The sequence below is a fragment of the Rhinatrema bivittatum genome, chromosome 2, assembly GCF_901001135.1.
Source record: "Rhinatrema bivittatum chromosome 2, aRhiBiv1.1, whole genome shotgun sequence".
NCBI classification, from domain to species: Eukaryota; Metazoa; Chordata; class Amphibia; order Gymnophiona; family Rhinatrematidae; genus Rhinatrema; species Rhinatrema bivittatum.
In genome coordinates, this window is record NC_042616.1 from 587,991,869 (window position 1) to 588,019,813 (window position 27,945).

Genomic DNA, 27,945 nt, shown 5'->3' on the forward strand with positions numbered 1-27,945 from the left:
GGAACATGAAGAACATCAAGACAGGAGAATGACCATGGAAGACCTTGCAGGACGAAGATACCATGGACGACCATGAGGATCCATTGCGAAGGCCCCAAGGAACCGGCAGAGAGCCCTTTTATAGGGCTGAAGGACTGACAAGGCATTGACAATATTAAAGAGGGCCATGGGGCTTTTCCCACTGCAGGCCCTTTAAATTAACCGGAGAGTTGCACACACATGCCTAAGCAGGAGCTGGTGTTGGGCAGCCTTTCGGCCCCATAGAGAAGGCAGAGGCGTCAGTGGCATTCTACCTATGAAATGAACAGTGATGGCCACTCAAGCCGCCAAGAGCTGGAAGTTTCAGTGGCACTCAGGCCACGAAGAGGCAGGCAACAGTAGCACTCCATGCCACAGAGAGAGCACAGGGCCAGCGTCCAACTGGCAGAGAGGTGAGAGGCCACTCATGGGCTTCTCCCGTACCGACATCACAACATTGAGTTAATAAAAAATATCAGTTTCTTTGGCCCCCTACTTATACAGTAAGAAAAATACAAGTAACAATGCCACAGAGTTAGCCACGTAGAGTTTTTTTGACCCAGCAGAAAACTCCTGGTCCTTTGGCTTTCAGCTCAGTTAGAATGTGCCCTGGTCCTTTGGCTTTCAGCTCAGTTAGGATGTGCCCCAACTAGAAGTCCAACATCATGATCCTTTATTTACAGCTACCTTGGAATTTTTCACTATTTTTATTTATTTATGCTCCTTCCTCTATAATCCCACAATCATAGCAACAGTCCTTAGTAGTGGGCCAAAACCTGCAGATCTCTTTGAAACCCAATGTACAGTATATGCTTCATGAACCACCTCCCATAGATTTCACTGTTGTGTGATGATTGGGATTCCCTCCCCTTGGAAGTTGTGAACACTGCTTCTGCAGCATCTCCATGCTTTGACAGCCCAAAAAGCAGATGCCAAGTCTAGCAATAGAATTTGAGAATTCTGCATGACAGTGTGCAACACTGTCATTAGTGTCCAAAATAGAAAAAGTGTGGATGGGGGGAGCGGATGTTGCTGCACTCATCACAAATAACTCGGGAAAAATACATTATGAAATACATTGGGTGACTAGGGAATTGGATAGAGGAAGAGCGCTCAATGTCATCTACTTGGATTTCAGCAAAGCTTTTGATATGGGCCCACACAGGAGGCTTGTGAGTAAAATAAGATGCTAAGGAGTGAGTGCTGAGGTGGTGGCCTGGATTGCAAACAGGTTGATGGACAGAAGACAATGTGTGATGGTAAATGGAACTTACTCTGAAGAGAGAGCAGTGTTAAGCGGAGTGCCGCAAGGATCGGTGTTGGGACCGGTCCTGTTCAATATCTTTGTGAGCGACATTGCAGATGGGATAGAAGGTAAGGTTTATCTTTTTGCAGATGATACTAAGATCTGCAACAGAGTGGACATGCCTGAAGGAGTGGAGAGCATGAAATGGGATTTAAGGAACCTGGAAGAGTGATCGAAGATATGGCAGCTGAGATTCAATGCCAAGAAGTACAGAGTCATGCATATGGGGTGTGGAAATCCGAAAGAACTGTATTTGATGGGTGATGAAGGGCTGATGTACACGGAGCAGGAGAGAGACCTTGGGGTGATAATATCTAACAATCTGAAGTCGGCAAAACAATGTGACAAGACGATAGCTAAAGCCAGAAGAATGCTGGGCTGTATAGAGAGAGGCATATCTAGTAAGACAAAGGAAGTGATGATCCCCTTGTACAGAGCATTGGTGAGGCCTCACCTGGAGTACTGTGTTCAGTTCTGGAGACCATATCTCCAAAGGGACAGAGACAGGAGGAGGCGGTCCAGACAAGGGCGACCAAAAAGATGGATGGTCTCATAAAATGACTTATGAGGAGAGATTGAAGAACCTAAATATGTATACGCTGGAGGAGAAGAGGAGCAGGGGTGATATCATATAGTCTTTCAGATACTTGAAAGGTTTTAATGATCCATGGTCAAGAACAAACCTTTTCTGTTGGAAAAAAAATCAGTAGAACTAGGGATCACGATTTGAATCTCCAGGGAGGAAGACTCAGAACCAATGTCAGGAAGTATTTCTTCACAGAGAGGGTAGTGGATGCCTGGAATGCCCTTCCAGAGGAAGAGGTGAAGACTAAAACTGTGAAGGATTTCAAAGGGGCATGGGATAAAACACTGTGGAGCCATAAAGGCTAGAAAATGGGAATGAAGAGAAGAGTGATGGGGGTGGCTTGCTGGAATGGAGGCTACTACCTGGTGATTACTACTCTTACTCAATAAGCCTTCACATGGTTAATGCAACTGCAACATTGTTCTCTGCTTCAACGGCAAGGGGAAATGTGGAAAAGAGGATTTGTATTCAGACAACAACGAACAAGGACTGAACTACACAGTCTGGGTAAACAAATAAGCATGGGGGTATCTTGCTTATTGCGGCAGTTACTACCCTAAACCAATTAAGCCTGATACTTCACTTTGAATGCATATACAGCGTTGCTCTCTGCTTCAACGGCAGGGAGAAATGTGGAAAAGAGGATTTGCTTTCAGACAACAACCAACAAGGACTGAACTACACAGTCTGGGTAAACAAATAAGCGTGGGGTAGCTTGCTTATTGCGGCGGTTACTACCCTAAACCAATTAAGCCCGATACTTCACTTTGAATGCATATACAGCATTGCTCTTTGCTTCAATGGCAGGGAGAAATGTGGAAAAGAGGATTTGCATTCAGACAACAACCAACAAGGACTGAACTACACAGTCTGGGTAAACAAATAAGCGTGGGGGTAGCTTGCTTATTGCGGCGGTTACTACCCTAAACCAATTAAGCCCGATACTTCACTTTGAATGCATATACAGCGTTGCTCTCTGCTTCAACAGCAGGGAGAAATGTGGAAAAGAAGATTTACATTCAGACAACATCCAACAAGGCATGGATCTGTGCAGTCTGGGTAAACAAGCATCTGGGTAACTTGCTTGATGAGGCAGTTACTATCTGTAACCATTAAGCCTTATGCTTACCTTTGATGCAACTCCAACATTACTCTGTGCATCAATGGCAGGGGGTGGCCTGAAATTTGAATTAAACAGTTACCAACAAGGGCCCTGAACTTGGTGGTTGGTGAAACAGATAAGTATGGGAAAATAAGTGTGGAAGCTTGCTGGGCCGATTGGTCTTTTTCTGCCGTCATTTCTATATTTCTATGAAATTAGGTTCATCTGATCAAGAAATGCAAAGGCTTATAGGTAGCAAACTAAGGGGTCATTTTCCAAGGAGTTACCGCAGGAGATAATTCCGCAAATCGCGCTAACAGCCGTTAACGTGAATTGCAAATGCTTCATTTTGTATTCAGGGGGCGGAGTATATGTAAAGTAGGAAAGAGTTATCGTGTGCCGCAAAACAGCCGCAGCTAATAGCTACACCTCTTTCATTTGCGGTACATTGTGCGCTAGAGGCCAGTAAAGGGTTATCGTGGTTCATGATGTGTCCAGACAGCCTGTTTCAGCAGGCTGAGAGAGAGAGAGAGAGAGAGAGAGAGAGAGAGAGAGAGAGAGAGAGAGAGAGAGAGAGAGAGAGGAGAGAGAGAGAGAGAGAGAGAGAGAGAGAGAGAGAGAGAGAGAGAGAGAGAGAGAGAGAGAGAGAGAGAGAGAGAGAGAGCCGTGCTATAGTGTCTCCTCCCTAGACAGGTATTTCTATCCCTATGGTAGGCCCACCTAGTAACTCGAGGTGGGGATTAGGTATTAGTGTAGTGGGTTGGGGGCCACTTTCACATTCAACATGAGACGTACGAACAGCACAGTGGTCTCTTGTGAAGATTTGATGGCCTTCGGAGTGAGGAAACTCACTCCAAGATGAGATTTGGGCAATGTTCTCTCCACCTAGCTTGATGGACACTACCTGGGCAACAACAAGCTAGGTGGAGAGAACATTGTCCAAATCTCATCTTGGAGTGAGTTTCCTCACTCCGAAGGCCATCAAATCTTCACAAGAGACCACTGTTCTGTTCGTACGTCTCATGTTGAATGTGAAAGTGGCCCCCAACCCCCTATACTAATACCTAATCCCCACCTCGAGTTACTAGGTGGGCCTACCATAGGGATACAAATACCTGTCTAGGGAGGAGACACTATAGCAAGTCTCTCTCTCTCTCTCTCTCTCTCTCTCTCTCTCTCTCTCTCTCTCTCTCTCTCTCTCTCTCTCTCTCTCTCTCTCTCTCTCTCTCTCTCTCTCTCTCTCTCTCTCTCTCTCTCTCTCTCTCTCTCTCTCTCTCTCTCACCTGCAGGTGATATATACTGGCAATGTAGCTCAAATTGGGTTAATAGCGCAATTTGCGCTAAGAGCATGTTGCATAGCTGTTATCACAATTTGCGATACACATGCTTATTTGCATAAGGTAACACCCCTTTTTGGTATCGCATGTGATATTGGAAAATGAGGCCCTAAATGACTATATGATAAGGCACTGAAAAGGTATTACCTATAAATAAATATTAAAAAATACTTGATGCTAACATTTTGAGTACCTGGTGCCTGCTCATTCAGCAACACCATAGGCCTGGTTTATTCACACAGAAATCAAATAAAACTGTGATACTGGTGTTTTATAAGGGGGAACTCATGAAAGAAACAATCTGTTGTAAAATTCAGACTTGTAGGTGTAACTTTCCTTTCTAGCAGATTAGCACTGTGCCTACAGCCCTTTTTATTTGTTCATGAGCATAATTCTCTTGGTGACTGTATCATCAATTCATAGAATTTCATATTTTACTCTTCCTGGCAGGACCTCCACATGGGCTGTCATTGACTGAAGTAAGGAAGGACTCTATGGTTCTTCTGTGGGAGCCTCCAATCTATACTGGACGTACTCCAGTAATTGGCTTCTATGTAGATGTGAAGGAGACGGAGGCAAAGGAGGAACACTGGCGAGGTGTCAATCAAAAACCAATCACAAACAAATACTTGAAGGTAAAGTGAAATATTTATAAAGAATCAGTACTAGAAACAATGAATAGTAAATTATTACATTGCCATTTAGAATCATTAAGATTCCCTTTATTTTCCTCTGAATTGTATTAATTTCTAAAGAAGAATACACGTTTAAAGCTTCCAAAAGCACCTTCTATTAGACACCACTAAATAAACTTAGTAGATCTGGGTGCTATTGTGCATCGCATGCAGATGTCACAGTGAAACTTGTAAAACCTATAAATAGCATGAACAATTTTATTCCTTTTATTCCAATGAAAAGTGAAAAAAATGAAATATATTAGGACAACAAAATTTCAAAAATATAGTAACATAGTAGATGATGACAGTAAAAGACCAAGTGGCCCATCCATTCTGCCCAGTTTTCCTGTCTACAGTGCAGAATGAAAGAAGATTTAGGAATAAAAAAAATAGAGGAAGTATGGGAGCCAGCTAACAGGCACATTGATATTGTAAGGTTGCTGCTATGGTATTTCAAAAGTTCAAAAATGTAAACAAACTACCAATATGTTATTATAAATGTCCATTAATATTTAGTTATAAAAAGTCTGCAAAAACCAGGAAGGCTTTTTGGCTTATGATTGGAATTTTAGATGAATACTTAGCATACACAGAACTTATTTTTTGAACCCTAGTTTTAGTGTTCTGCCATCATTCAAGTTCAGTTGGATGCCACTTTTTAGTATATAGAAATAGAAGTAACAATAGTATTTCCTTATCAAGTAGCATGTGATCAATGGATATATTATTTAGGTTTAAGATGAGGGAGTATAAGATGATGATCTACACTTTATGAAATCTATCATTTCATTTCCTTATTAATGCATAACTTGGAGGGCCAGAATAACATTGTTTTTTGTTTCCTTAAAGTTAACTATAAAAATATAGTCCACTGGGTCTGTGGGTGGTTAGATTAAATTTCTAGATATATTCAAGCTTTTCTGCCTTTTATTGATTTTGAGCCTGATTTACTAAGCTATTATCAATAGACAGAATGGAAGGAAAGCTTTGGTAAATCAGGCCCTTTGTGTATCATTAGGCCAGGCTATAAGATTTATTTCCCTTTAAAAAAAAACAACCTTTTACTGCCTATTTATTGTAGTAATTTTCTCTTGTGTTTGCCTCATCCAGATTCAGGGCCTGAAGGATGGGGTCAGTTATGTGTTCCGTGTGCGGGCTGCCAATCAGGCAGGGGTTGGCAAACCATCTGATTTAACAGATCCCATGGTGGCACAAACCCGTCCAGGTTTGTCATGCACATAATTTCTGGACTGTAAAACAAAAAAATAGCTTCATAGATGTTAAGTCATAAAGTAATCATAGTTCTTAGACTTGTTCATATAGGGCCTTGTTCGATAAAGGTTTTTTCCTTAGATACAAATAGTGAAAAAGTCCTTTTTTAATAAGGTCCATGGTGTAAATATATTGTTTTGTTTTTGTTTTCACAGTATAATTTTGTGACAGTTTAAAAAGATAAATGGGAATATTTATATTTATTTATTATTACACTATTTTCAACCCCTGAATCTAAGTTTTGAGGCATAAACGTTTGTATACAAAACAATATACAAACAAAAATACAATATACTAAATAATAAAATTAATTCCAACATTGCAGCAAATAACATAATTAAACACACAAAATACCCTGTAACAAGAATCATAACTGTTAATTAAATGTTCAATTATAAAAACCATTGACATAATTTTAGACTGACTCTGATATTGAATTCAGAGCCAGTAAAGAGCATTTAAAGCTGGAGATACTATTGATGCTCCTAAGGTCAAGGCCAGATGTAAGAATCTGGCACCCCTAGGCAGAGAGCCACAGAAAGTATGTCTGCACATGTTTCTAAAGCAAGCAGAAGCTGGCTTCTCTTGGTCTGGATATTTGGCTCCCTAGACAATTGCCTATGCTTAAATATGGTTCTGCTAGAGGGCAAAGATCCTGTAGTAGACATGCTGTTACATTTTGAATTCTTTGCAGCTTTTGTAAAAACGTTTTGGTAGTCCAACCAAAATTGCATTACTTAATCTAACCTATTTGTGACCAAGGTATGGATCAATATTGCTAAATCATTTCTTTCCAATAAAGGAGCAAGTTGATAGTAACATAGTAATGAAGACAGGAAAAGACCAAATGGTCCATCCAGTCTGCCCAACAATGGACCTTTTATAGAGATACAAACGTTTATGCAACAAATCATGTAAGGTAACCCAATAAACAATATCAGGCAAGCTAATTTTTATTATCCAGATAAAATAAATATACAATGTTAAGTAAATTGACTTCTGCTATGCAGATGTCATGAGTTGTGCAAATGGGTGAATATCTCCACTAGCAGACACTTTTCCCCATGTGGCAAGAAATATTTGAACTGTCCCAGAGATATTCAGTCCTGAGGAGATTTACGTCCTGTACATAATTGTGGATTTTCATTTAGGGCTTGATTCACTCCCAAAAGCTTGAGCTTCCACTTGGGGAATAGCAGTAGATTTCAGATAGAGTTTTTAAGATACGTAGCTGCTTTCCACATTTTGATTTGCGTTGGTCTTTTTTGAGCTTTGTATCTGTATCCCAGGCACCCATGTTGTTCTCCTAGGGCATGTTGTCTATTCTTGGTGGTATTAGGTTTTGCAAAAGAAGCTTATAGCATAATCAACAAATCACTAACAATAATCAGAAGACTATGGAATAAGCTGTTCTGCTTTTGAATTTTTTAGTTTCTATGGCACTTATAGAGTAATCAAAATTAAAAAAAATCACTTAGAGTAAAAGCATATTCAGGTTCATCACTCTGAATTGCCACTGCTACTGAGTTGCTTCAGGTCACATGATGCCACGTACTTTTAAAGGTAAGCTGTGAATTTGTACCACGTTTTTAAGTGTATAAGAAAATATATTTATAAAATGACTTTCCCTGTACATACCCAGATCAGTCCAGACAGCGGGTTGTGTCCCCTGTCCAGCAGATGGAACCAGAGAAAAAAATAACTGAAAGGCATACTATATATGGGCATAGCTCACACTGCGCTCCTCAGTATTTCTCTGGTTCCAGCAGATGCAGTCAGACGAACCTGCGGTTCCTCTCCTCAGAGATATTTCAGTGTTTTCTTCTCCTACATTGGGTCAAGCAAGTATTAAAATATATTAAAAAAAAAAAAAAAAAAAAAAGGTTGGAACAGAGTTTTTAAATTTACAGGAGACAGTTCTGTTTCCTAGCTCTTAAGGAGTCCTAGGGGGGATTTCCCCTTGATTATTCAGCCTAGGACTCCAATTCCCGGTAGCCATAACAATTTCCCTGCACAGGGGTGATACTGGTGGTCCAGTCACTCCCCCTTACTGTTTTGGTCTCCCATGAGATGTTCTTACCTCAGGTCCCCTTGCAGAGACGTTGTCATTCCTCTGTTGTGGTGAAAGTTCAACAAAGTTTAAAAAAAAACAAAAAAACCAAAGGGGATTAAAGGAGACTATTTCTGCTTGTTTTAATCTGAAGCAGAGGGAAAAAGTCTATTTATGCGGCTGTTACGCCGACCGGCAGGGATTTAAGTGCCTCACAGCTGTTTTGCCGGCTCCTGCGCTTCACTATTTATTTCAGCTCAGCTGATTTCTTGCCACCCGATGCCGAGGTCACCTCTCTGCCTCGCCTTCGGAGAGCCTGTTTCGCGGAGGGTCCTTCCCCTCTGCTTACCCAGAGGAGAAGGACCCTCTGGGACTGCTTCTAAGTCGACGACCCGGGGTCAGGTCGCTAAGCGTGCATCCGGGCCAGCCCTCCCTCAGAAAATCGCGGGAACGGCAGAAATTTTGTGCCCGGACCTCAAAGCAGTTTCAGAGCTCAGGGGAAGGGGAGCCCGATTTATTACTCTCTCCGCCTGACTTAAGCCCCATGGGCCCCCCTGTTACAAATTTTGATTCTCAAGGGGCCCCTCCTACACAGGTACCTGACAAGCCTTACCATGGTTTTTCCACAGAGTTCGTGCTTCTTCTACACAGATCTTTTTTGGCCAGCTTGGATGACCAGGGGGATCCCGTTCCGGGCCCTCCCCTGGCTAAGATTCCTCATTTGGTCGGTGGCCAGGGCTCTGGCCCACCAGACCCGCAGGGGGCTACTAGGGTCCGCACTGTACCCGGGGACTCAGATACTCTTCACCCTCCACAGCCTGCTCCTTTGTCAGATTCTGATTCAGATCCGGACCTGCTGCTTGTGAATCCACCCGTAGAAGAAGATGACCCACGGGTCTTGCGGTTATTTAAATGCGGGAGCTGGATCCGCTTATTCCCTTTGTTCTGGATGAACTAGGGATTGAAGTCCCACCGGAAGATACCACCAGTGCCTCCACTTCTGCCAGTGCATCCACTTCCCGCACCGTGGATCCGGTCCTAGCTGGCTTACGGGCTCCGCCTCCTACCTTCCCGTTTCATCCTATGCTTATGCAGCTCGTACTCTGGGAATGGGAATCCCCCGATTCTGGCCTCCGGATGGGCAGGGCAATGGATGAGGGCCGGATCTGGCAGGAGATACAGCTTGACATGCTTAAAGTCCCCAAGGTTGATACTTCGGTGTCCGCGGTCACCAAATGCACTACCATCCCAGTGGTGGGGTCGACAGCATTAAAAGATCTTCAAGACCGCAAGTTGGAACTATACCTCAAGCGAATCTTCGAGGTGCTGTCCTTAGGGGTCCGTGCAACGGTGTGTAGCAGTCTCATGCAGCGGGCGAGCCTTAGGTGAGTTCAACAATTACTCAGCACCCAGAAACTCCCGGCTGCAGAGGCTGAACAAGCAGAGTGGCTCGAAGGGGCGATTGCGTATGCGCTGATGCCCTTTATGATCTCCTTCGGGTGCAGGCAAGAGCCATGGTTTCTGTGGTCTCCGCTAGGTGACTCCTCTGGCTACATAACTGAGCAGCGGATTCCTCTTCTAAGTCGCAGTTGGGCTCTCTTCTCTTTAAGGGTAAGTTGCTTTTTGGGGAGGACCTGGAAGAGCTTATTAAATCTTTGGGAGACAACAAGGTTCATAAGCTGCCTGAGGGCCGCCCTAAGTCCAAATCCTTTTTTTCTTCACGCTCTCGTTTGAGGTCAGCGCAGGTACAACAAGCCGCATGGGTCTTTTCAGCGGAATACCACCTCCAGATCTCAGGCATGGTCTCATTCCTTTCGGGGATGTCAGCCATTCCGAGATGGAAACCCCCAAGGATCCGGCGCCAAATCCTCACAATAAGATGCAGAAGGCCCATTCCTCCATTCCCATCTTAGGTGGATGTCTGTCCCTTTTTCTTTGGGAATAGGCCAAAATTATTACGGATCAATGGGGCCTGGATGTGATAGGAAATGGTTACGCTTTAGAATTTGCTCGAGACTTTCCGGGCCGCCACCTGATGTCTACTTGCAGCACTCGGAAAATGCCTGCGGTGTGTTGAACCCTCAACAGACTTCTGGAGCTAGGGGCCATAGTTCCTGTTCCTCCAAACAAACAAGGATCCGGCCAGTATTCCATTTACTTCATCGTGCCCAAGAAGGCTGGCTCTTTCTAACCGATCCTAGACCTCAAGTGGGTCTATCAGGCTCTCAAGTTTCCCCATTTTTGAATGGAAACCCTGTGGGCGGTCATAGCAGCGGTTCGCTCCGGCGAGTTTCTGGCTTCTCTCGACCTCACGGAGGCTTACCTGCACATTCCTATTTGCAAGGAGCGCCAAAGGTTCCTTCGCTTCAAAATTCTGGGCTGGCACCTGCAGTTTCAGGCTCTCCCGTTCGGATTGGCCATCGCTCCTCGCACATTCACCAAGGTGATGGTGGTAGTAGCGGCTTTTCTTCGGCAAGGAGGAGTCCTAGTCCATCCCTTCCTGGATGACTGGCTTATCCAGGTGAAGTCAATGGAGCTCTGTGTGACGGCAGCCGTGTCGTATCGCTGCTTACCTCCTCGGATGGATAGTCAACTACTCCAAGAGCAACCTCAAACCCTCTCAAGTTCTGAAATTTCTGGGAGCTCGCTTTGACACCCGCGAATCCAAGGTCTCCATACCCAAAGCCAGGGTGCTCAAGCTCATGAATCGGGTACAACTACTCATATCTCTCTCACAGCCCACGGCCTGGGATTACCTTCAATTACTGGGCTTCTTGGCCTCCACCATAGATTTGGTTCCCTGAGCATTTGCGCATATGAGACCCTTGCAGAAAGCTTTACTTGCCCATTGGAAGCCAGTTTCGGAGGATTTTCAGGCAATTCTACCACTTCCCGAATCTACTGTCATCAGCATATGGTGGTGGCCCTCTCTCGACCACCTCTCGAAGGGAATGCCCCTGGAGTTTCCCCAGTGGATGATTGTGATGATGGATGCCAGCCTCTCCGGATGGGGGGCGGTATGTCAGTCTCTATCGACTCAGGGCCTGTGGTCCACAGTCCAGTCCAATTGGCACATCAACCGTCTGGAGGCCCGGGTGGTCCATCTGGCTCTCAAGTTCTTCCTTCCCTTGCTTTGCCACAAGGCGATGAGAGTCCTTTCAGACAATGCAACGACGGTGGCTTATATCAATTGCCAGGGGGGGCACCAGGAGTCGCCTGGTGGCCCTGGAGGCTAGCAAGCTGTTTGATTGGGCGGAGCGTCACTTGGAACGCCTAGCAGCCTCACACATTGTGGGGAAGGAAAATGTTCAGGCCGACTTCCTCAGTTGTCAGAATCTCGACCCCGGAGAGTTGGAATTGTCAGAAGAGGCGATGGACCTAGTCATACACAAGTGGGGGGTTCCCCACCTGGACTTGATGGCCACCTTGAGAAATGCAAAAGCTCCCAGGTTCTTCAGTCGCAGAAGGAAACACAGTTCAGAGGGCATGGATGCTCTGGTCCTGCCCTGGCCCAGCGATGTCCTCCTCTATGTATTTCCCCCATGGCCTCTGGTGGGAAAGGTACTCCGAAGGATAGAGGCTCACAATGGGCTGATAATTCTCATCACGCCAGAGTGGCCCCTCAGACCGTGGTTCACGGACCTCGGACGGCCCCCTTCAACTCGGTCACCTCCACAGTCTCCTCTGACAAGGTCCCATATTTTTCGAGCAGGCAGATCGCTTTTGTCTAGCAGCCTGGCTTTTGAACGGAGGCATCTAAGAAAGAGAGGCTATAAGGAGGAAGTCATCTCCACACTGTTGCGGGCTCGTAAAACCTCTACGTCGCTGGTGTATGTTCGGGTTTGGACAGTGTTTGATAACATGTGTGCGGAACTTGGGCTTTCGACACGCAGGGCCTCGGTCTCTCAAGTTCTCTCCCTTCTCCAGAATGGTCTCTCCAAGGGCTTGTCTTTCAACTCCTTGCGTGTCCAAGTCTCAGCTTTTGGCTCTCTTTTGGGGAAATTAGACGGTTACACAGTGGCAGCCCATCCAGATGTGGTGTGTTTTCTTAAGGGGGCTAAGCATTTGAATCCGCCCATCCGGCATACATGTTCTTCTTGGAGTCTTAACCTGGTCCTTCGGGTTCTCTGCGAGGTGCCTTTTGAACCTCTACGTCGGTCCACGCTCAAAGACCTCACACTTAAGACAGTGTTCCTGGTGGCTATTTGTTTGGCCTGGAGGGTATCTGAACTGCAAGCTTTATCCTGTAGAGAACCCTTCTTGAGGTTCTCGGATTCGGGGGTCTCTTTAAAGATGGTTCCCTCTTTCCTGCCAAAGGTAGTCTCCTCCTTTCATGTCAATCAGTCAGTGGAGCTCCCTGCCTTTTCTCAGGAGGATATTGCTAGCTTGGCTAGTGGTGATTTACGCCGTTTGGTTTTAAGCGAGTTCTCTTGCACTACTTACAGGTCACTAGGGATGTGAATCGTTTTTCAACGATTAAAATTATCGTCCGATAATGTTAATATCGTCTTAAATCGTTATAGATCACAATACAATAGAAATTCTAACGATTTATCGTTAAAAATCGTTAAATCGTGTTAGTGCGCACTAACGGGAGTTAGTGCGCACTAACAGAAAATGATACAAATTGACACTTTCCAGGTCAGTAAAGGTCAGTTAGGAATGAATATGTGTTCCTATTGGCTGGCTGCCCTCTTATCTATTGATGTTAACCAGGTTCCCACTGAGGTGATGGTTGGGGGGATGGGAAATGGAAATGGAAACTCAGGAACACTAACAGAAAATGATACAAATTATTGACACTTTCCAGGTCAGTAAAAGTCAGTTAGGAATGAATATGTATTCCTATTGGCTGGCTGCCCTCTTATCTATTGATGTTACCAAGGTTCCAACTGAGGTGATGGTTGGGGGGATGGGAATGGAAACTGTTGGTAGTTGACAAAAAAAGTAATGTGATCAGTCAATATGACTAGAACCTGTGCCCTATTCCTGATACCAGGGGTGTTGTGATCTTCCTGCACTCAGTGCCCTATCCCTGATACCAGTCTGAGACAGCTCCCTCCCTGCATTACTAGTGAGAGGCTGGTTTCACAGACAGGGGGGAGCTGCCTGACCCTCACTCCTGACTTCCCCCATGTCCCAGCCAGTGAATGGTGTGTGGGTGAGGGGGGGGGGGGAGGATGGTGAAGTCTGAGACAGCTCCCTCCCTGCATTACTAGTGAGAGGCTGGCTTCACAGACAGGGGGGAGCTGCCTGACCCTCACTCCTGACTCCCCCCATGTCCCAGCCAGTGAATGGTGTGTGGGTGAGGGGGGGGGGGAGGATGGTGAAGTCTGAGACAGCTCCCTCCCTGCATTACTAGTGAGAGGCTGGCTTCACAGACAGGGGGGAGCTGCCTGACCCTCACTCCTGACTTCCCCCATGTCCCAGCTAGTGAATGGTGTGTGGGTGAGGGGGGGGGAGGATGGTGAAGTCTGAGACAGCTCCCTCCCTGCATTACTAGTGAGAGGCTGGCTTCACAGACAGGGGGGAGCTGCCTGACCCTCATTCCTGACTTCCCCCATGTCCCAGCTAGTGAATGGTGTGTGGGTGAGGGGGGGGAGGATGGTGAAGTCTGAGACAGCTCCCTCCCTGCATTACTAGTGAGAGGCTGGCTTCACAGACAGGGGGGAGCTGCCTGACCCTCACTCCTGACTTCCCCCATGTCCCAGCCAGTGAATGGTGTGTGGGTGAGGGGGGGGGGGGGAGGAAGGTGAAGTCTGAGACAGCTCCCTCCCTGCATTACTAGTGAGAGGCTGGCTTCACAGACAGGGGGGAGCTGCCTGACCCTCACTCCTCCGAGGTATTGTGATCTTCCTGCACACAGTGCCCTATCCCTGATACCAGGGGTGTTGTGATCTTCCTGCATGCAGTGCCCTATCCCTATTAATACCAGGAGTGTTGTGATCTTCTTGCACACAGTGCCCTAACCCTGGCACCAGGGGTGTTGTGATCTTCATGTACACAGTGCCCTATCCCTATTAATACCAGGAGTGTTGTGATCTTCCTGCACGCAGTGCCCTATCCCTAATACCAGGGGTGTTGTGATCTTCCTGCACACAGTGCCCTATTCCTGATACCAGGAGTGTTGTGATCTTCCTGCATGCAGTGCCCTATCCCTGATACCGGGATGTGTGCAAGAAGATCACAACACCCCCGGTATCAGGAATAGGGCACTGCGTGCAGGAAGATCACAACACCCCCGGTATCAGGAATAGGGCACTGTGTGCAGGAAGATCACAACACCCCTGGTATTAGGGATAGGGCACTGCGTGCAGGAAGATCACAACACTCCTGGTATTAATAGGGATAGGGCACTGTGTACATGAAGATCACAACACCCCTGGTGCCAGGGTTAGGGCACTGTGTGCAAGAAGATCACAACACTCCTGGTATTAATAGGGATAGGGCACTGTGTGCAGGAAGATCACAACACCCCTGGTGTCAGGGTTAGGGCACTGTGTGCAGGAAGATTACAACACTCCTGGTATTAATAGGGATAGGGCACTGTGTGCAGGAAGATCACAACACCCCTGGTGTCAGGGTTAGGGCACTGTGTGCAGGAAGATTACAACACTCCTGGTATTAATAGGGATAGGGCACTGTGTGCAGGAAGATCACAACACCCCTGGTGCCAGGGTTAGGGCACTGTGTGCAGGAAGATCACAACACTCCTGGTATTAATAGGGATAGGGCACTGTGTGCAGGAAGATCACAACACCCCTGGTGCCAGGGTTAGGGCACTGTGTGCAGGAAGATCACAACACTCCTGGTATTAATAGGGATAGGGCACTGTGTGCAGGAAGATCACAATACCCCTGGTATCAGGGTTAGGGCACAAGTTCTAGTCACATTGACTGATCACATTACTTGTTTTGTCAAGCTACCAACTGTTTCCATTTCCCATCCCCCATATACTGTCAGTGGGAACCTTGGTAACATGAATAAATAAGAGGGCAGCCAATAGGAATACATATTCATTCCTAAATTGACCTTAACTGACCTGAAAAGTGTCAAATTGTATCATTTTCAGTTAGTGCGCACTAACTCGAGTTAGTGCGCACTAATCGGAAAAAAAAAATGTTAACGATTTTTTAACTAAAAAATCGTGCCTAACACGATTTTCTTGCCCTGCCACACGATTTCTATCGTTAAGACGATATGGAAAACGATTCACATCCCTACAGGTCACTAATGATTTCAGAGTTTCTGATCATCTCTTTGTTTTATAGAGCGGCCCTCATAAGGGGCAGAAGGCCTCTAAAGCTACTATAGCTCGCTGGCTAAAGGAAGCTATTGCGTCCGCATATCTCTGCTGGGGTCAGCCGGTTCCGGAGGGTCTAAAGGCCCATTCGTTGCGCTTGCAAGCTACTTCTTGGGCGAGATCCAGCTGGTTTCCCCACAAGAAATTTGCAGAGCGGCTACTTGGAAATCCTTATATACTTGCTTGACCTTATTTGATTTCTTTTTCTGCTTTGTTAATGTTTATACTGAAGAGCGCAGGGTGAGCTATGCCTATATATAGTATGCCTTTCAGTTATTTTTTCTCTGGTTCCATCTGCTGGACAGGAGACACAACCCGCTGTCTGGACTGATCCGTGGTACTACAAGAACGAAAATTAGCAGGTAAGAACCAGTTTTCCTATTTAACTCTGACCTTTGGAGGGATATGATGAGGAAATTATGACACCACATCAGAGATGCTTTAAGGTAGCCCTTTATGAGTACAATCCCCCTATGTCTTCAATTTTTGCTTTGGCGAGAGTCTGTAAAGTGATCTTACTTTAAATGATTTTTTTTATTTTGATATTTAATCTTTCCCTTGGTGTTTTTTTTTAGATATTTAGGGGTAGATTTTAAAAGATTGTGTGCACACACATGGACACGATTTTATAACGTGCACGTGCTGGCACGCACATGTTATAAAATGCCAGGTCTACATGCGCAAAGGGGGGGAGGATTTTCGCAGTTACGCACGGTGAGGCATCGGGGCCTTCCCCAGTTCCCTCCGAGTCCGCTCCAATTAAGGAGGAAAGTTCCCAACCCCCTAGCCTGACCTCCCTTCTCCTATCCTGCCCTCCCCCATCCCTATCCTAAACTCCCTAAAATCTTTAACTTACCTTTTGCACCTGCTTCGAGCAGGCGCAAGTTGTGCATGCCGGCACTCTGCCAGCACGCAATCCCCCGGCACAGTGGCAAATGGCTGCTGTGCCAGGCGCCTCTAGCCCCAACCCCAGACCGCGTTGCCCCTTTCACAAACCCCAGGACTTACACACGTCCCGGAGGTTTACGCACATGCCTTTGAAAATTGGCCCGGTGTGCTTAAGGCCATCAAGCCTTTTTTTGGATAAACTTGCCGGGCTCAGGGGGGCTTTGCCCCTTATGCGCTGCATAGCCTGAGTCCGTAAACGCTTCCAGGTGTGGGGACCGGGTCCCTCCGGGTCTCGTCTCCCCCCCATCTGGCTGCCGAGAGGGTGTAGAACCCGCTGCTGCACTCAGTAAAAAAAAAAAAAAAAGAAAAGGTAAATTTGTAAAGTTTCAATAAGTTGCAGGTATTCCCCTACCTCTAACTTATTTGCAGCAGTAGATCAGTATTTTTATTTTTTCTGGTCCTCGCAGGCCTTGAACCGGCAACCAGACAGGCAGGAGTCAGCAGGATTCCCTCCTGCTTCACTCCGGGCCTGCAGGCTGTCAATCAAAGCTGTTTTTCTACTTTTTTTTCTTCAATCGCGGCTCTGCTATGCCGCGGCAGGCAGCCTGCCTCTCTTATGGGCTGCCCTCTCCGCGTTTTTCGCGTCAGGGGCTTTGCTCTGCTTGCCTGCTGGGTGGGGAAGGCCCCTCCTCGGCAGGACAAGCAAATCCAGCCCGGGGATCATCTCCCTCCGGCATGGCTAGGCCGTTCCCGAGTCGGCAAAGCCCGAGAACGGTGGCCATCTTGGATATTTAGCGGCTCCGTTTTCAGAGCTGCCTGAGGCTGGGAGGCCCGAATTTTTTTAAATACCCCCCGATTTGAGCCCCGCGGGTCCCCAGGAGAGGGGTCCCAACCCCCCCTTCGCCCCCCCTTCCCCCCCCCCCCCCCCCCCCCCCCCCCCCGGGAAATCCAGGGTCCCTTTTTCTGCGGAATTCGTCCTCCTCATGCACAAATCTTATTTAGCCAACTTGTAGGAGGAGGACGAAAGCCCCCCCGATCCCCCCCCCAAAAAAATCCCTCGCTCCGCACCGTTGATTTCTGGCCCGGCTGCAGAGCCCCAGGAGCCGGTTAGGGTGCGGGTGACCCGAGGGGTGCCCACCTCCCCGGTGGATCCAGGGTTCCCGGACCCCGCCGTTTCCCCGAATTCGGAGGATACACCCCCTCTGGAAGGGGATGACCCCAGAGCCCTTCGTTTGTTCCGTAAAGAGGAATTAGAGCCCCTCATCCCTTTCATCCTGCAGGAATTGGGCTTGGAGGGTCCCACTGTGGATAACCTGATGGACTCCCTGCCCAAGGATATGAATCCGGTCCTGGGGGGGCTCAGGGCTCCGGCTACCGCTTTTCCCTTCCACCCCATGCTTAAGCTCCTGATCCTATGGGAATGGGAGGCCCCTGAGGGGGCTCTCCGGGTGGGGTGTGCCATGGACAAACTCTACCCCCTCCCGGAGGAATGTTTGGAAATGCTGAAGTATCCCTCTGTGGATTCTTATGTTTCAGCAGTCACCAAGCACACCACGATTCCGTTAGAGGGATCGACGGCTCTCAAGGACGCACAGGATTGTAAGCTAGAGGCTCACCTGAAACGCATCTTCGAAGTCCTGGCTCTCGTGCCGGGCGACTTGCTGCAGCAGCCTCATGCTGCGAGCAGGCCTCAGATGGGTTCAACAATTACTCTGCACCCAAGAACTTCTGCCGGCTGAGGCAGAGCAGACTGAGCATCTAGAAGCCGTAATCGCTTAAGGGGCGGATGCCCTCTATGATCTGGTCCGTGTTCAGGTGAAGGCGATGGCTTCGGCGGTGTCTGCCCGGAGGCTCCTCTGGCTACGCACCTGGTCGGCCGATCAGTCTTCCAAAGCCTGGCTAGGCATGTTGCCTTTCAAAGGTAAGATGCTTTTTGGGGAGGACCTTGAGAAGCTTATGGATTCCTTGGCTGACAACAAGGTCCACAAGCTCCCGGAGGACCATCCTAAACCTGCCTGGTCTTACGCGCCCTCTCGTCCTCGATTCAGGGGTCAGCGTCGTTACGCTCCGCGTGGGCGGGGTAGTTCCTCGAGGGGTTCTTCTCGTGCTCAATCCTGGTCACAGTCCTTTCGTGGGCGGTGGCCCTTGTGGGAGGGCCAGCCCACGCGTGCCACCCCTAAGCCTGCCACGCAATGAAGTTCAGCTGACTCATTCCTCGGTCCCTTACCTCGGCGGCTGCCTCTCACTGTTCTTCCAGGAATGGGTCAAAATCATGTCTGATCAGTGGGTCCTCGACATTATCAGAGACGGGTACGCCTTCGAGATTGTTCGAGACCTCCCGGATCTTTTTCTTTTCTCGCCATGCGGACGGTCCGAGAGGGACGCAGTGGAACAAACTCTGTCCAAACTCTTGGACCTGGGCGCGGTGGTCCCAGTTCCAGAGAGAGCTTGGCACCGGCCAGTATTCTATTTACTTCATCATTCCCAAAAAGGACAGGTCCTTTTGCCCGATACTGGACCTCAAGAGGGTCAATCGGGCCTTCAAAATTCCTCACTTCCGCATGGAAACCCTGTGAGCAGTCATAGCGGTGGTTCGTCCCGGAGAGTTTCTCGCTTCGCTCGATCTCGCAGAGGCGTACTTCCATATTCCTATTCACCACGACTACCAGAAGTATCTTCGCTTCCACATTCTCAATCAGGACTTCAAGTTCCGGGCTCTTCCTTTCGGTCTCACGACTGTGCCTCGCACCTTCACAAAGGTAGTGGTGGTGGTCGCGGCGGTGCTGCGCCGGGAGGGAATCCTTGTCCATCCTTATCTGGACGACTGGCTCATCAGGGCCAAGTCGGCGGCTTCCTGTCAACAGGCGGTGGATCACATATTATCTCTTCTCGCTTCCCTCGGGTGGATAGTGAACTTCTCCAAGAGCAACCTTCAGCCCTCCCAAGAGTTAGAGTTCCTGGGAGCCCACTTCGATACCCGAGTAGGCAAGGTCTTCCTACCGCATGCACGCGCCCTCAAGCTAATCGAGCAGATCCAGAACCTGATTGCCTTATCTTTCCCGACGGCCTGGGACTATCTGCAGGTCTTGGGATCCATGGCTTTCACCATTGACCTAGTACCCTGGGCTTTTGCTCATATGCGTCCGTTACAGAAAGCTTTGCTATCCCGCTGGCAGCCAGTGTCGGAACAGTTCCACATAGTTCTCCCGCTCTCGGACTCTACAGTCGGCGACTTGCAGTGGTGGCTGTCGCTCTCTCATCTCCTTCAGGGGATGCCTCTCGAAGCGCCACAGTGGACAATAGTGACCAAGGATGCCAGTCTGTCGGGCTGGGGTGCGGTTTGTCTCTCCCAATCTACCCAGGGAACCTGGGCCATGACTCAGGCTCGCTGGCACATCAATCGGTTAGAGACCCTGGCGGTATGCCTGGCCCTTCAGGAGTTCCTCCCCCTTCTTCGTGGCAAGGCGGTAAGAGTCCTCTCCAACAACTCTACCACAGTGGCCTACATCAATCACCAAGGGGGCACTCGCAGTCCCCTGATGGCCCTGGAAGCCAGCCATCTCTTCGCCTGGGTGGAACGACATCTGCAGTGCTTGGCGGCCTCCCACATTGCGGGCAAGGAGAATATCTAGGCCGACTTCCTCAGCCGACAAGCGCTTGATCCGGGGGAGTGGGAACTCTCGGATGCGGCCATGGCTCTGATAGTGAACAGGTGAGGTCCACCCCACCTAGACCTCATGGGCGACTCTGCGCAATTCCAAGGCAAATCAGTTCTTCAGCCGCTGGAGGGAGCACGGCTCAGAGGGCGTGGATGCTCTGGCCCTGCCTTGACCAGCGGACGTCCTCCTGTACGTGTTCCCCCCGTGGCCCCTGGTGGGAAAAGTTCTCAGAAGAATCGAACTCCACCGGGGACCAGTGATTCTGGTAGCATCCGAGTGGCCATGAAGACCGTGGTTGGCAGATCTCGTCAACCTGGCGACGGACGGGCCCCTGCGACTTGGTCATCTACCTCGTCTCTTCGACAGGGGCCTGTATTTTTCGACCAGGCCAATCGCTTCTGTCTAGCGGCCTGGCTTTTGAACAGCGACGCCTGAGGCGTCAAGGGTATAAGGAGGAGGTCATCTCCACCTTACTACGGGCCCAGAAACAGTCGACTTCCCTGGCCTATGTGCGCATCTGGAAAGTTTTTGAGTCTGTTTGTGCGGAGGCGGGTATCCCAGCCCGCTCCACCTCGGTCTCTGTGGTTCTTTCTTTTCTTCAGAAGGGTCTCTCCTTCAGTTCTCTGCGAGTTCAGGTCTCTGTGCTCGGCTCTCTCTTGGGTCGAGTGGAAGGTCATTCCCTAGTGGGCATCCGGACGTGATTCGGTTTTTGAGGGGCGTTAAACATCTCCACCCTCCCTCTCATGCCACATGCCCATCATGGAGTCTCAACCGGGTCCTTTGTGCTCTCTGTGAGGCTCCGTTTGAACCTCTTCGCCATGCTACGCTCAAGGTCCTCACACTCAAAACTGTCTTTCTGGTCTCTATTTCTTCCACTCGGCGGATCTCCGAGATTCAAGTGTTGTCCTGTCGGGAGCCCTTCTTGCGTTTTTCTGATTCAGGGATCTCTCTCAAAACAGTTCCTTCTTTCTTGCCTAAAGTTGTTTCCACTTTCCATGTCAACCAGTCGGTAGAACTCCCTTTGTTTTCTCCAGAGGAGATTGCGGGTACAGCTGGGAGCGATCTCTGTCGTCTAGATGTCAAACGAGTCCTGCTTTGCTATCTCCAGGTTACCAATGACTTTCGCATTTCGGACCATCTCTTTGTTCTTTGGAGTGGTCCCAACCAAGGTAAACTGGCTTCTAAGACTACGATTGCGCGGTGGTTGAAAGAAGCCATATCTTCGGCATATCTTTGTCAAGGTCGACCAGTTCCTGAGGGCCTGAAGGCTCATTCTCTGCATTCTCAGGCTACTTCTTGGGTGGAGTGTCAATCTGTCTCTCCGCAGGAGATTTGCAGGGCCGCCTCTTGGACATCCTTGCATACCTTTGCCCAGCACTACTGTCTGGATGTGCACACTCCGGTTTTCGGTTCCTTTGGGCGGCAAGTGCTTCGAGCGGGACTTTCTCGGTCCCACCCGGTTTAGGGAAGCTTTGGTACATCCCACCATCTGGACTGATCCGGGTACGTACAGGGAAAGGAAAATGAGTTCTTACCTGTTAATTTTCATTCCTGTAGTACCACGGATCAGTCCAGATGCCCTTCCCTGTCTGTCTTTTTTATGTCCTCTCGAAGCTTGTTTCTTACAGGTTTGCAGATTCTATTATTCCCTTTGTTGTGCAAGAATACTGAGCAATTACACCGGAAGCCTTGGTCGCTTTTTCATACCAAGTATATGCAAGAGCATATAGGTATACCATATTTGTCTTACTGTTCTCTAGTTGCTCTATTGAGCTTTATGGTTACTTGCTTGATCCTATTTGGGTCTTTCTTATTTTTCTGCTTTGACAATAGTTATACTGAAGGGTTACAGGATAGGCTCTGTCCTCATATAGGATATCCTTTCAGTTTTGGTCTGTCTCCACCTGCTGGAAAGGAGGCTCAACCCACTGTCTGGACTGATCCGTGGTTCTACAGGAACAAAAATTAACAGGTAAGAGCTAATTTTCCTTTTAGCCAGATATGTTCCCAAATAGTCATTTAGCCGGCTAACTTCTTAATTAGAAGTGAAAGTATTCAGACTTGAAAATTAGGAGAGCCCTGTAAACTTGGAAAGTACAGGCAGAAAATATTTTAATTTCATTCAGAACCAGCATGAGAAATCAGTTGTAGAGAATAATGTAAATCTAAGTTTATAAATTTACTTTTCACATCTGATTGATAGCTTCTGTACAGTACAGTGTATTGGAAGTTACACTTGAACCCAAAAGCAGAGCAGTCTACCTGAATACTTTTTATTAAATTACTTTCTTGCAAATTATTGTCCAGAGAGATGTGGGGTAATCCTTGTTTGATCTTCTAGGCACCAAGGAGGTAGTAGCAGAAGTGGATGAGAACGGTGTTATTTCACTGAACTTTGAATGTGATCAGCTTGCTCCAGATTCCAAGTTCATTTGGTCCAAAGATTATGAAGGAATTGAGGACTCATCTCGAGTATCTATTGAGACCAAAGGAGACAGGTAATGAAAGCCAAACAGTACAATATTGCTGTGTGTCATTAAATGTTGCAGACCAATCTAATTTATGCAGTTCCAACGCCTAGTTCAGAATGTACATCTTAACATGATTTATTAACATTTATCAGGGATTTAACATCCATATATAATCTTGGATTCCTTTTGGATGTGTTCTTTTTAATAACAGATTATCGGCAGATAGTATATAATTATTGTGTCTTTAATCTTTGGCTCTGGAATGAAGGGAAGAGAGAGATCTATGAGGGTCTAAGGCAATGCAACAGGAATTCAATTGGGCAGATTAGATGGGCTTTATAGTCCTTATCTGCCATTATCTCTGTGTTTCTGTGTAACAATTCTAAGGCACAAAATCACAACAAATTATATTGATACCATATAAACTTTAACTGTTAAATATAGAATATTTTGGATTTTTAACCTAGTATAGTTTAAAACAATCTCCAAATGTCTATTTTTAGTGTTAATTTTTTTCATTTACTTTTGCTGCTAAACGACAAACATATTTTTAAGTGTCAAAATGTATATTTGGTGCTGATTAATTAGACTGGTTGCTTCATATTTTGGGAAAGATGTTTTTATGATTTACTTTCCCTCTTAAAAGGGCTGTCACATTTGGCCGGCCGCACTCACCCCAACACCACCGATGCAGACTCCCTCTTCATGGCTAGGCCGCCTTAGATGCGCACACACATCTGCTACTTGAGGGCCCCATGGTGGGAAGCTTGGTCAGCGCACCTCTGATGACATCAGCAAGGCTGGGTATTTAAACCCCCAGCCTCATTCCACAACCTGCCTTCACAACAGGTCCTCATGCTTGTTTGCAGAGTGAGTTGCGGTCTGGTTCCTGTTCCTGCTCTGCTCCAGCTTGCGCCTTGCCTCATCCAGCCTGGCCTCTTCTGGCCCTGCCTCACCTAGCATTGCCTCGCTCAGTCTTGCCTTGTCCAGCCTCATACAGCCTTGCCTCATCCAACCTCATCCAGTCTCACTTTCTTTCCCTGTGGCATTCTGTTCCTGCTCTTGCCCTGTCTCTGTTGTCTTCCCCAGTCTCCCTGCCTTATCATTGTCTTGCCTTATCTGTCTTGCTCGTCTATGTCTTGTCTTTTTCGGTCTGATCCTTCGATTCTGACCTCAGCTAGGACTTTTGCCTCCATAGTGCTTGCTTCCTGCCCTGACTCTTGGCCCATCTCTGGACTCTTTCTTGGATCACGTCACCTAATTCCTGCTGGCCTCAGAAACCAAGAGCTCAATCTGCAGGGGAAGAGGCTGGTCTAGGTGAAGTCTATCCCTCGTTCTAGCATCAACGTGTCTGCATATGGGGCCTAGCTGGTTCACCAGCTGAGCAGTACCAATCTTACCACAGCACAAAGGGCTCACTATCCTCACTGGTTTTGAAGGCCATCAGCTCAGTGAACTCTTCCCCAGTAGAGGCCATTGCCAGATTGGTTCTCCAGATGCAGCAGCAACAACAGGGATGGTTGAATAGCCTGGCTGGTCTTCTTCAAGATTTAACCCAGCATGCACAGCAGCAGTTTACTTCGAGGACTGGCTTATTGCTTAAACATCGTGCAGACCCAGCTGCCAGCTCCAGTGAATCCTCCACCCAGTCCCATTCAAACTCCGGAATCTACATTGCATCTTACACTACCTCCCTGGTATAGTGGTAACTTCAAGGAATGTAGAGGATTCCTTAATGTATGTAACAGGCATTTTGAACTTCAGGTGCCTCTTTTCCATCAGACCGTATTAAGGTGACATATATATATACTCTTCTTATTGGACAGCCCTGCCCTTGCCTGGGCCTCTCCCTTGTGGGAACAATATGAGCCACTTTTTGTGAGCCTTGAGAAATTTGTAAGACAGTTTCATCTGATCTTTGATAAGCCTGGTTGTGTCTTGTCTGCAGCCATGGAACTGCTACATCTCTGCCAAGGCACTCACACTGTGGGTGAGTATGCAGTAGAATTTCACACCCTGGCCTCTGAGCTAGGCTGGAGTGAGGACAGTCAAACAACCATCTTCTGGCAAGGGTTAGCTGGGAAAATAAAGGATGAACTGGAAAGTCAGGATTTTCCATTCTCTCTGGAAGCATTCATTGCCCTGGCTATCCATATGGATCTAAGTTTCCAGGAGCCAAGTCCAGGAGAAGACAACAGCCCATCGACTGTTATGTTTGGCTACTAACCTCCAGCATCCCTAAAGCCCACCTCTGACCCTTTAATGATTATTGCCCCTGAAGAACCCATGCAGTTGGGTAGGTCTTGGCTCTCAGAGGAAGAGAAACAGAGGCAAAGACAGAATAACCTCTGCCTCTAATGCACTGTATAGGGGCATTTTGCTAGCCACTGCCTTGAGAAGCCAGGAACTCCTCTGAAGAGGGCTTAATTGGGAAGACAGACCTGAGTCACCCAGCCCCCTCTCCACAGCTGGTGGTACCTGTGTGTCTTATCTTTGAGAAGCAACTGTCTAAACTAAGGCATTACTTGATTCTGGAGCGGGGGCAATTTCATGCAGGAGTCATTACTGCACCAGTATGGCTGGCCCACTACCACCTTGACCACACCCTGCACCATTTCTTCAGTCTATGGTGAGCCTCTGCCCAACTATGTGATCATGGCCACCTTGTCCATCACATTGGAAAAGCATTGAATTCTAAGTGCTCCCTAAGGCAGTCAACCCTGCCATTCTTGGGTTACCCTGGATCAGACTCCACCAGCCTTCTAGTCACTGGCCTACACTGCAGATTACCCATTGAGGCCCATCCTACCAAAAGCATTGTGCTGCCCTGGTCCTGCCTTCAGTTATGGTGGCTCAGACCACCTTGCCTGACCAGCTGGGCTGCCGCTCCAATACACATTGTTTATCAACCTACTTTAAGCAATCGCCTCGCAACTCTGATGACTGCCTGAATTTCTTGAAACCCTTCATTGTAGAGGTAGATGTCACCACCAAGAAAGCAGGGACTGTCCTCATTCAACACGACAACCCAGAGACACACAAGCTACACTCTTTTCTCTTTGAAGGCTCCTCTCCTGCAGAAGAGGATCAACCGGCAGATGCTCTTTTACAGTATGTTCTTCTAAAACCGAACAAGTCTCAGAATCACCTCTGGAACTCATGTCAAACCTCCCAGTTCCCCAGATGGTAAAAGTATCCCATCAGCATTCTCCCCAGAAGACAGAAACAGAAGACTTGGGAGGGGGTTTGAAGGGGGGAGAACTGTCACATTTGGCCGGCTGTGGGAAGGCCACAGTTGGTTGCACTCACCCCAATGCCACCATTAGCTCCTTGGACGTGGCCAATGCAGACTTTCTCTTCACTGCTAGGCTGCCATAGGTGCATGCACACATCTGCTACTTGAGGACCCTGTAGCAGGAAGCTTGGCCACCGCAAATCTGATGACATCAGCTCGGCTTGTTATTTAAACCCCAGCCTCATTTCACATGCCGCTTTTGCAACATATCCTCCTGCTCATTTGCAGAGTGAGTTACGGTCTGGTTCCTGTTCATGCTGTGCTCTGACTCATGCCTTGCCTTGCCTTGTCCAGCCTAGTCTCTTCTGGCCCTGCCTTGTCCAGCCTTGTCTTGTCCATCCCTGCCCTTACTCTGCTTTTGTTATCTTGTGCAGTCTCCCTGCCTTGTCTGTCTTGTCCCTCTGTGTCATGTCTGTTTTGGCCTGAATTCAGCTTGGACTACGTCTTGCTTACTGCCTGCCCTGACTCTTGGCCCATCTCTGGACTCTCTCTTGGTTCACCGTCGTCTAAGTCCTGCCAGCCTCAGAACCCAAAGGTTCAACCTGAGGGGAAAGAGGCTGGTCCAGGTGAAGTCTAGTCCTAGTTCTAGCATCAGTGTGTCTGCTTGCTGCTGGCGGGGGCCTAGCTGGTTCGCTAGCCAGGCAGTACCAACCTCACTGCAGTGCAAAGGACTCATTATACTTACAAGGGCACTACAACTAAACTAAGTAACAAATTGGTCATGTTGATATGTCCCTCACAAACCTATAGTGCTAATACACTGAAAGGCTTTTTGGGGTTTGTTTGTTTTTTTTTAAAGAAAACAGTTGATTTCTCTAGAGTTTGTGGTTTTCTTCTTTATGTGTGATTGTAGGGTAATTTGAATACAGAATAGATTACCTAATTAATTAGATTACCTATGATCCTAGTTCAGTAGTTTAATAGAGCCAAAACTTACACGTATGTGAAGTAGTTAATCAGTTTTATTATAGCAGCATAAGTATATAATGTATAATACAGTAGATATAGTTTTGTTTTTAAGATTCTGAATTTTATAGAGAAAAGCACTATTATGACAAGTTATGCAGTAAACCTGCATTAACTCAAAGTCAACCTGCATTTCTCAAATCAACTAATTAACTCAAGTTAATTGTGCCAGTTATCTCACTCTTAGACATCAGTTGTACACAGTCCTGCAGAGATCTGTCTCACAGCACAGCATGGAGGGAATCTAGCAATACCTCCAGCAGCCAAACAGGTTATGCCACAATCTCAGGGAAATGGAGCCCAGACAGCTTATAGGTGTCTCTGTGAGTTATGTTAGCAGGAATGGGGTGAAGGAGGACTTGGCTTGCAAAGGTTCCTGCAGGGAAAAGGTTGGCAAGTACGACAAGATTAACAGAACAGACTATGCTGATCAAGGAGCCCAGTCGTTCAGCAGTGCATGGTTTGGAGAGAGGTATCTTCAAAGGATACTAATGATGCATTAGAATTAGGGCATCCCGACAGTGAGGTTCCAATAATAAGAAAAGTAGTCCAAGTGCCTGTAACTAAAAACTCACCTGAGCTAAAAAATTCTAACTGTCTGATTTGTAAATATCTCTTTATTCACTCTCTCCCCCCCTTTTCTGATCCTAGTTAATTTTCCCTGTTTTATTGTAACTTTCTCACATCCTTATTATTGTTTTACTGTATTTAAAGTTGCAATTGGGAAATTTGTTTATTATGTTACACTTTACCCTACACACATTGTTAGCTGTAAACCGGGTTGATGTGATATTAGTCATGAAACTCGGTATAACAAAAACAATAAATAAATAAATAAATAATAAATAAATAAAATAACTTATCCCTATCAATTAAAAAGCAGAATGAAAATACAAACAAAAAACAAACTTTGAAATGTTTGTATGCTAATGCCAGAAGTCTAAGAAGTAAGATGGGAGAATTAGAAGTAAGATGGGAGAATTAGAATGTATAGCAGTGAATGATGACATAGACT

At 47.2% G+C, this 27,945-nt stretch overlaps 2 protein-coding genes across 5 annotated transcripts in view; both read left to right on the forward strand.

Annotated features, from left to right (window-relative positions):
• Positions 1 to 27,945, forward strand: part of MYOM1 (myomesin 1) — a 326,724-nt gene that overhangs the window by 226,657 nt on the left and 72,122 nt on the right. For all 4 annotated transcript variants that reach the window (XM_029591071.1, XM_029591066.1, XM_029591067.1 and 1 more), the window contains 3 exons: positions 4,800 to 4,984; positions 6,137 to 6,251; positions 22,540 to 22,696. In XM_029591071.1, the coding sequence (XP_029446931.1) occupies positions 4,800 to 4,984; positions 6,137 to 6,251; positions 22,540 to 22,696 (457 nt within the window). The remainder of the gene's footprint in view (positions 1 to 4,799; positions 4,985 to 6,136; positions 6,252 to 22,539; positions 22,697 to 27,945) is intronic.
• Positions 8,048 to 16,209, forward strand: LOC115085256. The gene is made up of 2 exons (XM_029591072.1): positions 8,048 to 12,793; positions 15,575 to 16,209. Exons 1-2 carry the CDS (start codon positions 11,514 to 11,516, stop codon positions 15,660 to 15,662), a joined length of 1,368 nt encoding a protein of 455 aa, XP_029446932.1. The 5' UTR covers positions 8,048 to 11,513; the 3' UTR covers positions 15,663 to 16,209.